The 17,188-nt window shown below is 32.8% G+C and overlaps 1 protein-coding gene across 1 annotated transcript; it reads left to right on the forward strand.

Annotated features, from left to right (window-relative positions):
- Window positions 1–7,641: 7,641 nt before the first annotated feature.
- Window positions 7,642–15,609, forward strand: LOC133780550 (carotenoid cleavage dioxygenase 7, chloroplastic). Its single transcript, XM_062220221.1, has 7 exons — window positions 7,642–8,523; window positions 13,762–13,890; window positions 14,034–14,165; window positions 14,253–14,528; window positions 14,622–14,707; window positions 14,970–15,278; window positions 15,366–15,609. The coding sequence occupies exons 1-7, from the start codon at window positions 7,728–7,730 to the stop codon at window positions 15,510–15,512; spliced, it is 1,875 nt and encodes a 624-aa protein (XP_062076205.1). The 5' UTR covers window positions 7,642–7,727; the 3' UTR covers window positions 15,513–15,609.
- The last annotated feature ends 1,579 nt before the right edge of the window (window positions 15,610–17,188 follow it).

Raw genomic sequence — 17,188 nt, forward strand, 5'->3', positions numbered from 1 at the left:
TAAGGTCTTTATAGGGCCAGGATAGGGTTGAGGGTCGAGATATGGTATTTATAGGGTTAGGATAGTGTTCATAGGGTTAGGGGTCGGGATAGGGTCTCTATAGGGCTTGGATTGGGTTAGGGGCCGAGATATGGTCTTTATAGGGTCGTGATATGGTCTTTATAAGGTCGGGATATGGTTCATAGGGTTGGGATAATGTCAGGGGTCAAGACATGGTTTTTATAGTGTTAGGATAGGGTTGGGGATCGGGATAGGGTCGGGATATGGTCTTTATAGTGTTAGAGTCGTTATAGGGTTAGAATAGGGTTCATAGGGTCAGGATAATGTCAGGGGTCGGGATAGGGTCTTTATAGGGTCAGGATAGGGTCGGGGGTCAGAATAAGGTCTTTATAGGGTCGGGATAGGGTTCATAGGGTCAGGATAATGTTGGGGGTCGAGATAGGGTCAGGATAGGGTCGGGGGTCGAGATAGGATATGATGGTTATTATTGTTATTATTTCTAATAACAAAAAGTCATAGACATAGACCTAGGGGATGCCTTGGGGATAGTAATCCGAGTCAATGTATTCATCTAGTATTCCTCATTCTTTTTAAGATATTTCTTCAAATATCTTGAAAAAGTGGGGAGTACTAGATGTCTTAGTATCTCCAAGGGATCCACACGGTCAAGATAGGAGTATTAGATATAATTTTGTTGATAATTTTATTTTATTTCATTTTTAACTTTTTTATAAAAGAAAATAAAATTGGTAAACATTCTCACCGACCAAGTCAACTAATTGACTTAATTAATATTTTAAAATTGTATGTTCTTATATTTATCGTAGATGGCGATTGATAAAAGTTGGACGAAATTAAGAAATCGTGTCTGTGATGCTTATTGGATTGGTCTCCAAAATTTCATGAATATGGTATCACAACACAAATATTGTGACGGGAGAATAAGATGTCCATGCGTCAGATGTATGAATCTTAGACTGCAAACTTTGGATGTCGTTCAGGCACATATATTTGATCAGGGTTTCCAACAGAGTTACGAACAGTGGATTTAAAGTCGAGGAAGAAGTTGATGAAGAAGGGGTGGATGAGAATGAACCTGTAGATGAGATGTGAGACGTCGTTGATGATTTCCTTTTACCGAACAATGTTGAAGAAGCTAATAGTGGAATAGGTCAGGACTATGACGATTTATTCGACGAAATTAAAGTTGAGTTGTATCCGGGTTGTGATTGGATATTATCGCTGAACTTTTTAGCTAAGTTGATGCACTTGAAAGTGAGGGGGAAGATACCGAACAACACATTTTATGAATTTTTGAAGTTATTAAAGTTTACATTTCTGAAGGAAAACAAAATTCCAACATCCCATTATGAGGCTAAAAAAACTGAGTAAATTAGGGTTGGGATACCAATAAATACATGTGCGTAGATATGATTGCTGCTTATTTTATAATGAGCATGCATCTAAATATTCTTGTCCGATGTGCGGGAGTAGCAGGTGGATACATGAGAAGAATAAAGGGAAAAAGATTCTGCATAAAGCGATGCGTTATTTTCCGTTGATTCCTCGATTAAAAAGATTGTATAGTTAAAGGCATACAGCAGAAGAGATGCTATGGCATCATACTGGGAGATCGAAAGAAGATGGGTTGATGCATCATCCGATTGATGGGTTAGCATGGAAGAATTTTGAAGCTAGACATCCTGATTTTGCAAGAGATCCTAGAAATGTTCGTCTGGGCTTGGTTGTCGATGGGTTTAATCCATTTGGCAACATGAGTTTATCGTACAACATGTGGCATGTTGTGTTAACGAACTATAATATGCCACTATGGCTTTGTATGAAGGACCATTATTTCATGCTAGCTCTTCTTATTCCTGGGCCAAAATCACAGGTAAGGAAATTAATTTTTTTTTTGAGGCCATTGGTGGACGAGTTGAAAGAGCTGTGGATTAACGGGGTGGAAACTAGGGATGGTAGAAACAACAACATGTTCAAGATGCGTGCAGCCCTTTTGTGGACGATGAACAATTTTTTGCTGGAAGTAGTTTGTCTGGATGGAGTGGTTAGAATTACAAGGCTTTTCCTACATGCAACGAAGACGCATCCTCTATCCGAGTGATTGGTAAGACATTTTATGTTGGTCATAGATGTTTGGAGGTTTGAAACGAAAAAAGAGGTGCAGAGGATAGTAATTGGAGGAAAAAAAACATCTTTTATGAACTTGACTACTGGAGTACGAATGAGTTAAAACACAACATAGATGTTATGCATGTTGAGAATAATGTATGTGACAGTGTCCTTGGTATTTTCTTGGATAACAATAAGTCCAAAGACACCACTAATGCAAGACATGATCTGAATAATATGGGAGTTAGAGACGCATTGTGGATATATGAAGATCAGAATAAAAAGTTAATGAAACCACATGCTCCTTACGTGTTGACTCCTGAAGATAGGCGAGAATTTCTTCAATTCCTAAAAGGTGTTAAACTGCCAGATGGTTTTTGTTCGAACTTGAAGAAGAAAATGACTGATAATGACTCAAATATCATTGGGTTGAAGTCACACGACTGTCATGTGATAATGCAATGACTACTTCCAGTGGGTATCCGCAAGTTTCTACCGGAATCTATATTAGGCACCATAATGAAAATATGCAATTTCTTCAGACCATTATGTTCGCGAACCTTGAATGTAAATGATATGAAAAAAACTCAAAGGGAGGTCATTCACATCTTATGCAGAATGAAGTTGATTTTTCCCCCAACTTTTTTTAACATAATGATACATTTGGTCTTCCATTTTCCAAAAGAGGCTTTATTGGATGGGCTAGTATTTATGAGATGAATGTATCCATTTGAAAGATACATGAAAAAATTAAAAAACTACGTTAGGAATAAAGCTCGTCTTGAAGGGTCCATAGCTTAAGGATATGTGGCAGATGAGGCTTTAACATTTTGTTCCATTATTTCAAAGGCGTGGAAACCAAATTTAATCACCCGAATCGAAATGCAGGTTCCATGTCACCTTTCAGTGTTTCAATCTCAATATCGTCCATTGAGTAAGGGATTTCAAGTGCCCCTCGACGAAAAGACTCGGAACATAGCTGAGTGGTTCATACTGGAGAATTCTTCAGAAATTGAAGTCTATATGGAGTAGGTTAATTTAACTATATTTTTTATGTTGTTTTTAATGTAACATATTTCAACTGTAATGGTAACACTATGTTAATCAACAGCGAACACCTTCGTGAGATCAAATAGAGGGATCCATTGGGCAATCATAACCTTTTGCACAAAAAAGGGTTTCGTTCCTGGTTTCACGAGAAGGTAATCTATAACTAGGACATTCTTTGTTTTTAGATTGAAATATAAGTTTCTTATTATACTATGTTTTGCTATATTTAGATATAAGACTTGCACCAGCTCGGGTCATTAGAGAATGGAGATGAGTTGCTAGCTTTAGCATTTGGGTCTGATCTTTTAGCGTACTCCTATCAAGCATGTATAGTGAATGGTGTTCGATATGTTACACACTATCGGGATTAAAATCGTATTACACAAAATAGTGGAGTGTGTGTTGCTGAGACAGAAGGTTTTAACTATTATGGACAACTTGAAGAGATAATAAAGATATCTTATACTGGTGTATATTCAGTGGTATTGTTTCAATGTAAATGGTTCAACACGGACCTGAAAAAAAAGAAAATAATTACTGAAAATAATGTCACCAGTATAAATGTGAGCGACGAATAGTATAAAGATGAACCATACATCCTCGCTAGCCAAGCTAAACAAGTCTTCTATCTCGATGATCTAGTTAGAGGTTGAGCTTGGAAAGTTGTTGAAGAAGTGAATCATAGGCAAGTTTGGGATATTCCGGACAGTTCTGATTAGATTGCTGATATTGATGTTATACATGACACAAACTCATCCAATTTCGTATTGACTGTTGAGCTCGGGGAGTTGGTTGTTCAACAGTCTAATCAACCAACAACATTCATAGGCAATGTCGCTCAACCTTATTCAACTGCTCAAGATACCGATGATTTTATTAATGATGATGAAGAAGAAGAAGTCGAAGGCGTAGAAGAAGCTGATGACGAGGATGATTTACTCGTTGACCTTAGTGATGATGATAACACCAATCATGTTTCACCTATAGATGTTAATTTGATAAGTGATGACAGTGACTATTGTACTTAGTTCTCATATTTGTATAAGAAAAACTTTATATTTAAAAAATGTTGAACGATTTATGGATTTGTTATGTTGTGGATTTGTAATCAGAAATGTTAAATAATAATTATGTGGTCATTACAACTATATAATCATAAATAATATATATCTGATATTCATACTAACAAACAAATTTGGTCATATTTAGTTTAAAGATGTCAGCAGATGTAGCTTCATACCATGGCAGAGATGGTGGTGGTCAAGATCCACCGGATCCTACTACGATCCCATCCAGTTGCGAGTCATGTATTTTAAAATTTATTCTTTATTTATTTCTAATTAGAACTTATATGATGCACTTATTTAAAACAATACAACAACTCCACCAAAGAGAAAAGGTTGTGGGCTTGCCGCTGGGAAAAATTTAGACAACAGAAGGTGAGAAGCTGGACTTCCACTCCCCATAGTGGTTGACCCTATCACGTACAAGGTGGTGGAAATGGAACATGCTGCTTTTGTCCGTCTTTTGGGCACCCAAGTCACATCAGCAGTTCTAGGATATTACAAGGATTGGACTAGTGTCCCAAAATGATATAAGGACAGTGTCATTGGTAAAATGAAGGTAATTTTTTTAGAATTTACTTTAATAATAATTGTATTATAATTCTAGCACGATTAACATGTTTTCTCTTGATTGTAGCACATCTATCAAATAGATGGGCGACCAGATTATACCACCCTTATTGACAGTATCGATGCTGAGATGGCTAAGAGATACCGATATAGGAAAACTAAGCAGCACGCCCACTTCAAAAAGTTCTACAAAGGACCAGATGATTGGGACGAGGTCCTAAAGAATCCACCCAAAGATGTCAACACCGATGAGTGGAAACAAATTTGTGAGTTTTTTAGGAGTCCATAGTTTATTGCGCGCTCCGTGAAGAACAAAATAAATCAAGACCAAATGGAGTACTATACAACACAGGGCACAAAATCATTAGCGACTACTCATCACGAACAAGTAAGTGAAAATATTAACTTAATTAAGTTGTGTGAATTTATAAGTTCTCTAACATTCTCATTTTCTTTATTAGTTGAACCCTAACCTCATTGAGGAATGGAAGGAGTATCACTGGACAAAAAATAACAAGAATTTTGTCAACGTGGATATTGAACGAGATTATGCAAGTTTAACTTTATTATCAATTCAAATAATTATATTTTTCTTTTGTACTATAATTAAAAAAAAACAGGTTAAGTTGAAGTCAACTCTTGAAGCTGAGACTCGACAGACAGTTGAATTTGGTACCGATGATTCTTCCTCGGTCGATCAAATAAAGATACTAAGTGAGGTTCTTGGTGAAAGGCGGGGCCACCAGCGAGGGGTTGGTTGCAAATTAAAGGGAAAAACATTAACCCATCCCTCTCAAAACACTCAGTCTCAGGCACCACCTCAACAATCGACTGAGGAAATACGTGAATTGGTTGACCTTGTGACGGTCATGAATGAACAACTTCAGTACGTGTATTAGCAGCTTCCACCTGAAAAATGTCCGGCAACAAATGTGGAGATGCAATACATCTCAACCTTTGGCCCAGCCATATATGTATCAATGGTCGATGCCTCCGTACCCTCAGGCTTATCATTCTCATATGAACAGACCTTTGTCCCAACCCCCGCTTCCTCATATGAGTGGGTCGTTGTCTCAACCTCCGCCCTATCCGAATCCATACATGTATGGATCTGGAGGATCATCGTTACCTCCACAGTATCCATGAGTGATGCCTTCGCACACACCACAGGCACTGCAGCCACCGCAGGCACCAGAAGAAGGGGACAATACAGAGGACGCCGATGGTTGAGATGTTTTATATATTATTGTATTAAACAATAACTTTTAATTAATATATTATTGTATGGATATTTAATTTGGATAATATTGTATTAGTTGTGTAATTTGAATAAATTATTAATTTTATGCATAATTAATTTTAGTATTATTATTTTTATGCATATTTCATTTTGATATTATAAATTAAAAATTATTATTTTAATATTTTATTTTAATAATTTATTATTATTATTTTTAATTATTTAAAAATATTATGGGCGATTTTTGTCGCCCTTAATAATATAAAAGTCGATGATAATATTATATTATTAGGGGCGAAATATGATATGGGAAACACGATTATTAGGGGCGAAACTGTCACCGCTAATACTAATTATTAGGGCGATATGTCGCTGCTAATTACTATCAGCGACGATTTTGGGTATTATTTGTCGCCCATAAATACCATTTTTGTTGTAGTGGATGTTAATAGAATTTGACAATCTAACCTATAACAATCTAAAAAGCTTAAAAGAAGAAAAAGAAAAAAGAAAAAGACATCTCGAACAATTCAAGCATTTTTTTCAAACCTAAGATTAAATTAACGATGGTCCTCCCAATACAACTTGACCTGACCAAATAAGAAATTTAACATATATTTTTCTAAATATATATATATAATAATGTATTATAATTTTTTTTGAATGTTTAGTTATAAACTTTTAATTTGTTAAATTGAGATAATTAATTAATAACTCTCTCATATATTATTTTATATATTTTTCAGTTAAAAATTTGTAATAAATTACAACTTAATAAGTTGGAAAAAAAGGTCGATGATTATTATTTTTTATTTAGGCAGGAGACCGATTGACACTTGTATCATTCTAAACTTTAGGTTGAGCGGGTTGCATAACCTAATGTCAATGAATTAATTTTTTTTTTAAGAGAAAATGGGAAATTTTATTAAAAAGATTCAACCACTATAATATGCGAGATACACGGAGGAATTGAATCAGCCCAGTACATATCAAAATTAACGGAAATGCTAGATTTAGCAAGTGGGTAATTAGCATATTATAAGTTAGTTGATTAGCTCTAGGATTGTAAGTGGGCTAAGATTGAGAGTAATAAAAGTCAATTTTTGAGTTTTTGTCTAGTACAGTTATTTCTTGAAACAGTTAGACACCAATAATACTCCATAACAACCCTTAATTGTAGTTAGTTCACCCGAAGTGGGTAATCCGGAGTGGTGACAGGTCGAAGGCTATCAAATCTACTTATTCTGGCTTGATTAAGAAAAAATTCAAAGGCATACATATATATATATATATATATATATATATGTGTGTCTATTATGAGGTAATAAAAAATGAAGTATCATGTCTGCCATCTCTTCTTCAAATTCCCCCACAAGTCCTCCAATAAACATGTCATATGCCCCCACGAACCACCATGCACGCATTGGCGGGCAAAGGTACAATCCACGTAAACCCAACAATGGCAAATCCGTTATAACATCGAATCTCAGTGGCAAATTTCTTAACAATTTCTATTATTATATATGGCTTGCGTCTACACACATTAGTTAACAAGATCCAATGTAATGTGTGTGTGTGCATATATATATATATGTATATATATATAATTGATAGAATGGTTCACTGCCCGGCGCACTCTAAATAAACTTCAAAAACTATTATATTCTCGAACAATGCTGACCAACTTATGCCTCCAAATTATTCCTCCAAAGCTCCCTTCTTCGCTCCAATCACCTGCCGTTCACCGAGTTCATCCGTCACCGCTTACTAAAACAACACCAGCAGCCCTTTCCATTTCCACGTCCGTCGACGACAACCGCGTCACTACCACTAGTTATAACACTAATTTCCCAATAACTTCCCACAACGACGTCGTCGAAGACTCCACTGCTGCATTTTGGGACTATCAGTTTCTTTTCGTGTCACAACGATCGGAGACAGCCGAACCGGTAACACTTCGAGTCATCGACGGCGCTGTTCCGGCTGATTTTCCCATCGGTACGTATTACTTGACCGGACCGGGGATATTCTCAGACGACCATGGCTCGACGGTGCACCCTTTGGATGGCCATGGCTACCTCAGAGCCTTCGTTTTCGACTCATCTCGGGAGGTCAATTTCATGGCTCGGTACGTGCAGACTGAGGCCCAAAGAGAAGAGCATGACCCGGAAACTGGCACGTGGCGGTTCGCTTACCGGGGACCGTTTTCTGTGTTGAAAGGAGGACAGAAGCTTGGGAACACTAAGGTCATGAAGAACGTAGCCAATACGAGCGTTTTGATGTGGGGAGGAAGGCTGCTGTGTTTGTGGGAAGGTGGCGACCCTTATGAGATTGAATCTCGAACGTTGAATACCATCGGAAAGCTTGAAGTGGTCAACGGCTGTGATTCGATCTCGGATGTTGTTTATAATAAGGTCGATGGTGATGCGTGGGGATTGGCCGTACGCCTCTTGAGACCAATTCTATACGGTACGGTTATTTATTTGTTTATTTTTTTTGACAAAATACGGTTATTTATCTTTAAGTTATATGTTTTTTAAGAAAAAATAAACTAACTTTATTAAAATTATTGTATATAAAAAAAGCGTACATAGTATCTATATATATTCTATATAATAAATATGTATACATACAAGGAAAATTCTTGATTTTAATCATTTTTTTCCGTTAATTATGGAATATTATTATATTTATCAAAATATTATTATATTTAACGGTAGAATGTAAATATGACTTAAACCTAAATAAAATTAAATAAATGAATAATTAAACAAATTAAAATATGATGTTTTTGAGATATTTTATAATAATAATTATTTAAAAATAATAAAATCATATATTTTATAACTTAAATAAAATTTAATTAAACTTAAATTTAATATTATATTAAACATAAAATATATAATATTTTGTTGTCACTGCCAAATTCAAAAATTAGAAAAAACATAAGCTTAAATAACAAAAAAAAATTTTTAAATATGATATTTTAAAGATATTTTATGATAATTTAAATAATTAAATCATATTTATTTAAAAATAATAAAGATATATATATATTTTTATCTTATAAATTTGTGTGATAGTTTGTTTTTTATCAAGTGATTGAAGCTCTTTTTCTTCATCAAAGTACATTGTGAAATACATTAAAAACTAAAAGTAGTTGATGCATCTATACTACTATCTACACTATAACTTTTTCTATTCTTATTTTATTTATATTATTAAATTCTTTTTAAATATTATTGTATTTTATATATGTGTCATGTAGTCTTGTAAATATATATACATGTCAACATTGTATTTAGATGTCATATATGTAGAGATTATTGATATAAATATTTATATATACTATAGAACTATAATTCATTCTATTATATATATATATATATTTAAAGAAAAATAGTGAACCAGTTTTTATTAAAATTATAGAGAATGTTTACGACTTTAAAATTATGCAAACGTACAATGCACGTTGCTTCTACCTAGTAGTATAATATATATATATATATATATCTTGCACATAAAAAAAATATGTATACATGTGTAGTGTGTATATAAATAGTTTCACTGTGTAACTACATAAAAAATTTGAATTACATCTATCCAATTAAGAATAAACAATTTTTTTTCTTCAATCATTTATGTTTGCTTTGAATAATACCATTGGTGTTTTGTACTTTGAATAGAGTAGTTTATGATTTATAAAGTTATCATATTATTTATAAAAAAAACCATAGTGTATTTTAGTTTAACTTTTCTTTTTATATGTTTATGTCATTATTTTATACATAATATTGTATATTTATTTAAAATTTATATGACAATCCTAAAAACTTAATAAAAATAATTAATAAATTTTCTAAATAAAACCAAACAAGCGTGTATTGCAACATACTTGCACCTAGTAATATAGAAATATAGTTAGATTTTTCACATTAAAATATAGCACAAGATGAATAACATATTTAGATATATCCTTCTTATGTATCGAACTTATATTTTTTTATCAACAAATCATCATAATAAAAGTCACCGTGTATTACTTTTTTTTTTCAATTATAGTTATATATATATATATATATATATATATATATATTTATCATCATATCAATTGTAGATAAAGAAGGAAATAAATTTATTTAGAGCCATATGTTGTGTTTTAGTTAACAAAAGAGTTTGGATAATTTGTTATAAATAATACTAATGTGGTAACTTGAAATGATAAAATTGATATAAAATGATACTTTCGTTTAATTTTGGTAAACAAAATTTTCAATATAACTAATTTATTGTTAGTTATACTTATATGTATTTAAAAAATTTAGGGGTTGATTGAATTGTGATAGAAAAATTGTATTTTCTAAGAAAAAGAATTTACTAAACAAAAAAGAGGATTAGTGGTGTCCTCACACTTTCAGTCCAACGCCATTTTAGGAATTTACTGGAACCACACGTGGAATAGAAATGGACATGTCTTATGCTTTCCCAACGATAATCTAGGGAGTCTACCAAGCACAATGGATCACTTCAACCTAAGAAAGGCAGACCTATAAGAGAGGAAATAATTTTAAACTCACTGCGTTAGCTGGTAGAAATCAACTCTTTGATGGCCGGAATAAGAACCTTGAAAGGTCATCATTTGCCACTATGCCACTATCTTTTGAAATAAAATTTTTAATTTAGTATGTGAAACCTTATTCTTTAAAAAGTTGGATTCGTGAAGTAGGCAATCTTAAAATAAGAAGTAGGAGAATGTTTCAAGACTAGATTTTGGAAGCAATGATTTGACTAAAATAACATGAAATTTTGTTTTCATTTTTTGACACTACATGTCATATTGTGGTCCAACTTAGATTTTTTAAAATAAAAAATAATAAAAATATATAATGATTAACAAAAATAAAACACTAAATCAGATTAATTAATTAATTAAAATTTAAAATTATTTAAAAAGTATCTCTCCCCTTTACCCTCTCTCCCTCCCTCTACTTTTTTTTTTTTTTTTTAAATTTAATCTTCTTCTCTATCTCTCTCTATACTATCATAAATAAAGTTGTAAATGCGGGTAGAACTTTTTGACACGGCACGAGTCCCACACGAGCCGAGTAATGCTTAAGCTCGACACAACATGAAAAATATGAGCCTCGCCCAGATACGTCATGAAGTTAAGGGGGCCTAGATGTCAAGAACGAAGGCACAACATGGTACGATGCAACAAGCCCGAATGCACAACGCGTAAGCACGAATATACTAACTTGAAAACACAACATGGTGAAAACTTTGAATTAAGCCTAATAATTTTACATTAATAAAACTAATAAATATTTATTTGTGAATTGTATTAAAATTAAATTGAAAATTAAAGTTTAGTATACCTTTGAGTATTTAGTCCTATAATTAAAATAATTGTAAACTATAAAATTAAAAACAATATATTAATTTATCTTAAGATTTGTGTTACAAATTTGAGTATTATTCATATGTATTCAAATTAAAATTATTAATAATTATAAATATTTTTAATATAAATGTGTGTAAAATATTGTTGAAAAAAAATATAAAAATAAATGTTAAATAAATGTTAAATACTATTTTTGTGCCTATGTTTTGCAAAAGTACTCAATCAGACCCTATGTTTTGTTAAATGACAATTCAGACCTTGCGTTTTTCAAAATAGTATCTAGGGTCCGATTTTGGTAAAAAAAATCAACATGACCAAAATACCCTCAAGTTTTTTATTAATGAATTAATTAAATAATTTAAAATAAATTTTTAAATAAAAAATAAATTAAATTTATTTTAAAATAAAAATATATTACTTAGTTAAAAAAATACTTAAAAGCCAAAAATTAAAATAAAAAACTAAACTTAAAACCCAAAATTAATTCTTAACTTATAACATCAACCAAATTAATCAAAATCTAATTAAAAATTCAAACACAAATTAAAAATCAAACTAAATAATTAAAACTAATAATGTTCAAACTTCATAACTAAGATTCAAAACCCAAAACTTCATCTTCTTGAGTTCATTCTTCAAACCCAGATTCAACATCAATACAACAACTTCAATAAAAAATTCAAACCACCATTCCAATGACACCTGACCGAATTTTATAACTAATCAAGTTCAACAGAACACCTACATCAATAGTACCAGATCTGATGTTCAAACTCAAAAAAATTTAATAATAATTTTATTTTTTTAAAGAAAAGAAAAGAAAACTCCTCATTATAATGTCCTTATACTTGTACTTGTCGAAACAGAGACCTCGCACCCACTTGTTGCCTCCAGATCTGCTTGTCTCACCAAAGCCGCCTTTCACACACATCCTCCTCACACCATACCCCTTATCAAACCCAACATTGTCATGCCAAACCCCCTTGCTACACTCAACCTCCACCTATTGCACCAATCTTTGTCATCCATATCCACTTGCAAAGAAGAAGAAAAGTAGATGTTTAGGTTAGAATTAGGTTTTAGTTTTTATTAAAATTATTATGTTTTTTATTTTATTTTATTAAGGCTTTATTTATTTATTATTTTAATTTTTTTAATTATTTAATTAATTCATTCATTAAAAAACTCAAGAGCATTTTGGTCTTATTAATTTTTTTTGACTAAAATCGGACCTAAAGAACCATTTTGGAAAATGTAGGATCCAAATTATCATTTAATAAAACACGAGGTTTGATTGAGTACTTTTGCAAAATACATGGGCCAAATTAGTATTTATCCTTAAATAAAAACCACATTTGACTTATTGTTTGGTTCCTTAACTATTAAAGAGGAGTTTGGGGGTTCAAATCTCCATTCTCACATTTTTTTAGTAATAATAATATGGGTTTGGAAGTGGGCAAGAATTTCAAGCCCATATTTAGTCTCGAATGAAGAAATAAGCCGACCTAATCTATGCTTGGAATGAGGCACGAGGCACAACACGAGTGGGTCGGCTAGTCCCACCCTTGTCAAATGTGTGCCACACTTGGACTCGTAAGGGACAGTGAGGTTGGAAAATTTTAGAGTCAAGGATGAGAGGACATTGAGGTTCATTGTCAAAGACATCCTAGCCCCCCATGTCACCTGCGCCAAAGCCACATCGTCAGAATAGCCTGTTGCCCGTGCAGTCACCTGCATTGAAGCCCTCCACCCTAACTACCATCAGCTGAGATGCCTCCACTTCCCAATAATGCCCACTTCCAACCACTTGCAACATCCCAGATTTGGAAGAAGAAGAAAAGAAGAAGAAAGATTTTTTATTTTTTAAATGAAATCTTTTTAAATCTAATTATTTGTTAATTTTAAAAGTAAAATAAAAAATATACATTGGACTATTTATAATATGACACATGTCAGAATATTTTTTAAAATATTTTAATTATTTAATTAAGAATAATTTGTTCATATTATAATTTGCTGACCAAAATTGGGTACAATTTTTTTTTAACTTATATTGACTTTTCTAGGTACTACAAAAGTATTACTCATAAAGTGTTCGAACTTGTATTAATAAATAAAAGGTATAATCTTGGTAAAAAATGATGCCAATAGTTATATTAATATTTTGGGAGTATTGTTTTTCATTTAAATCTTCAAATATTTAACAATGTTTACTAATAATAACAGTACTTAACTCTTTTTGTTGTTACTTGTCAATTTTATTTTTGTTTATTTATTTATATGATAAGGAATAACTGGTTATACAGGAGTGTTCAAGATGCCTCCAAAACGGATGTTGTCTCATTATAAGATGGATACTCGAAGGAATAGACTTCTTACTGTGTCATGCAATGCAGAAGATATGCTACTTCCCTGTAGTAATTTTACATTTTATGGTAAGTAATATATAGATTAATTTAGGCTAATGTCCTTTTGTCATTTTCAAAGCTGAGTTTTCCTATATAGAAAAGGCTATAGTGTATATAGCGCGCTCAACTAATCATAATGATAATACAATATTTAATTTTTCATTTTGCAGAATTTGACTCAAATTTCAAGCTCTTGCATCAACGAGAGTTCCAGATACCTGAGCACTTGATGATCCACGATTGGGCTTTTACCGATAGTTACTACATAATATTTGCTAACCGAATCAAACTTAATGTTCTCGGTAATTAAACTTCTTTATTTATTTTATTTTAGAAAGTTTATTATAATTTATGAAAAATTATATATATATTTATACGATATTTGATAGGTGCAATGACAGCAGTAAGTGGGCTTAGTCCAATGATAGAGGCATTGTCAGTGAATCCAGGCAAAATGACAACACCAATTTACTTACTTCCTCGTTTCCCTAATGAAAATAAAATAAAGCGTGATTGGAGAGTGCCTTTGGAAGCTAATTCACAGTTGTGGTTACTCCATGTTGGCAATGCTTACCAAACTTTGGAGGACAATGGGAATAAGATGAATATCCAGATACATGCTTCTGCTTGTTCTTATCAATGGTTCAATTTCCACAAACTATTTGGTAATTAAAATTCCTCATTAATAAATTACACAAATATATATATATATATATATCTAAAGATAATTGTAATTAATTTACCGGGATTGTCTACAGGGTATGATTGGCATAATGGTAAACTAGATCCTTCCATTATGAACTTAAATCAAGGCAAAATAGACACATTGCCTCACTTACTTCAGGTTCATATTTCCCTCTCTTAAATTCATGTATGTTTGAAAAAATTATCACTTAGAATTTACTAACCATTCATAACCTTAACAAAATATAAGTAATTTTAAGAATGTTGCTTGATTAAGTTGACATTTAATACATGCCATTTTCTTCCTTCTTTGCATGTCATTTTTTTCAATAAAAAAAGTGTAGTATCTAGAGGTAGTGTGATAGTATATACAGTAGCTTCTTAGATTAAACAAAACAAATACAATTGAATCAACCTTGTAGGTATCTATCACCGTAGATGCTGCAAATGGTAATTGTGAAGTGGAGACTCAAAACAAATGGAGCAAGTCATCCGATTTCCCAGCTATAAACCCAGCATTTTCAGGAACCAAAAACACTTACGTATATGCAGCAACTTCATCAGGGTCACGTCCTGCTTTGCCTCATTTTCCGTTCGACACAGTGGCCAAGCTAAACGTTGTAACCAAATCCGTCCACACATGGTCCGTTGGTAGCCGACGATTCATCGGAGAGCCTACTTTTGTTCCCATAGGAACTGAAGAAGACGATGGCTACCTTCTCATTATCGAGGCAAGTGTTACTGTACCAACACGATTGTGATGTCTAATGTTGACTTCCTTGCTAGCTTGCTCATCTTTTTTTTTTTTTTTTTTCCAGTATGCAGTTTCAGTACAAAAATGCTACCTGGTTATATTGAATGCCAAAAGAATTGGTGAAACCGACGCGCTTGTGGCCAGACTTGAAGTCCCTAAACACCTAAATTTCCCTCTTGGTTTTCATGGGTTTTGGGCAGCTTCCAACTAATTCTCATTTTATGTTTCTTTTTCTTTGTTGAGGTTGTGAAGCAATTGTACAGAGATCATAATCTGACTTGAAATTTAAATCTCACAATTTTATAAAAGCCGTATCTTTCAATTTTGTATTCACTTCTTGATGTTACTTAACAAAAGCCACCACATATAATCATGTTATGGCAGGGTAAAATTATTCCATATCTTGCAATACTGGACATAATCAAAATGTTATAATCCTTGTATGGTCAAAGTAATTATGTAAAGGCATCTCTGTAAACCACAAAATATTTATCCTCTTTGGCTAAACAAACTTACAAATCCAAAACTCAGGACATCTAGAGTTTTGGAGTCGCCAATTGGCGATCGGTAGCAGAACCTTGGGTGGCTAGCTTTTGAATATGTGAGGAGAATTCCTCAGCCTGATAAGAGTGTAAGGATCAATATTCTAGACTTGGATGTGTTGGATATACATAACCCTGATCACTATGTAAATTACAACTCAAGGCAGTGAATACAAAAAAAATGAATCATATAAAATGATGAGCACAATAACTAAAGTCACAAAACGAAATAGAATGCGTAACCCAAAACCAAAGCTTGCACGAGATATAATCTCTGTCCAATTTCTCTATTCCAAGCTCTTGGGAGATACTTGAGCATCCAACAATGGAGGAATGATGATAGAGATACCAAAAGCCTTAAACTCACATAAGTCAAGCACTTATTGATGAGTTTCGATCTTCATGAAAAAGGGTGATGTTGGAGAGCTAGAGAGAAAGTTGAAAGGTGTGATCAATGCACTACAAGAAAAAGACTCTATAGCGACGACTTTTGTCGTCGCTGTAGATCAAGAAGTCATCGCTTGAGATAGACAGCAACGATATGTCGTCGCAACAACAATATCGTTGTAGGTCCGTATGTGTAGCAATCTACGGCGACGACAATACGCAGTCGTCGCAGTAGGGTTTTACTACAGCGACGACATGTCGGTCATAGTAGGAAATCTATTTTTTCGGTTGGACTGGGATATTGCGACGACATGTCGTTGCTGTTAGTGGTGCAAAGATTTGAAATTTTGAATTTAAAAAAACTTCTACAGCGACGACATGTGGTCGCTGTAGGTCCATCGACCGCTCCATATACAGCGACGACTAGGTATACAATTTAAAAAAAATTTATATTTAATTAATTATATTGATTAAAATTTATTTAATAAATTATTAAATATTAATTAATTAAATAAATAAAACTAATTTATTAATTAAATAATAAAACCAATTTAACAATATTCATAATCTCCAAAATGTAAGATAACAAAACATAAGTAGTATTGTCTCCAAAATAAATAAAAACAACACAAAATATTAATAATTTAAAAATAGTAACTTAATAAAACTAAATGTCATCAAAATCAATTCCAAAGTCATTATCGTCGGGCTGTTGTGTTGGTTGTGGTGGTTGTGGCTGCTGTGATTGTTGTGGTTGAAAGCTTGCCATCATGGACTGTATCATGTTCATGTCCAAGTTGACAGGCTGAAATTGTGGAGGTTGGATGCTCGGATTTGTTGTTTGCAAATATTGTTGTATTTGCTGGAAGTTGTTGTTCTGGGTCATAAAGGCTTGACTGAAGTGTTGAATCATGAACTGGAAAGCCTCAGGTGGTATCGTCGGAGGGCCAACTGTGGT

The sequence above is a fragment of the Humulus lupulus genome, chromosome 5, assembly GCF_963169125.1.
Source record: "Humulus lupulus chromosome 5, drHumLupu1.1, whole genome shotgun sequence".
In the NCBI taxonomy this organism is placed as follows: Eukaryota; Viridiplantae; Streptophyta; class Magnoliopsida; order Rosales; family Cannabaceae; genus Humulus; species Humulus lupulus.

Excerpts from the sequence above, each read along its gene's own strand:
- LOC133780550 (XM_062220221.1), top strand. The coding sequence starts at position 7,728 with ATGCTGACCAACTTATGCCTCCAAATTATTCCTCCAAAGCTCCCTTCT. Across the intron at positions 8,524-13,761 it reads CTTGAGACCAATTCTATACG|GAGTGTTCAAGATGCCTCCA; the intron begins GTACGGTTATTT and ends CTGGTTATACAG. Across the intron at positions 14,166-14,252 it reads AATCAAACTTAATGTTCTCG|GTGCAATGACAGCAGTAAGT; the intron begins GTAATTAAACTT and ends GATATTTGATAG.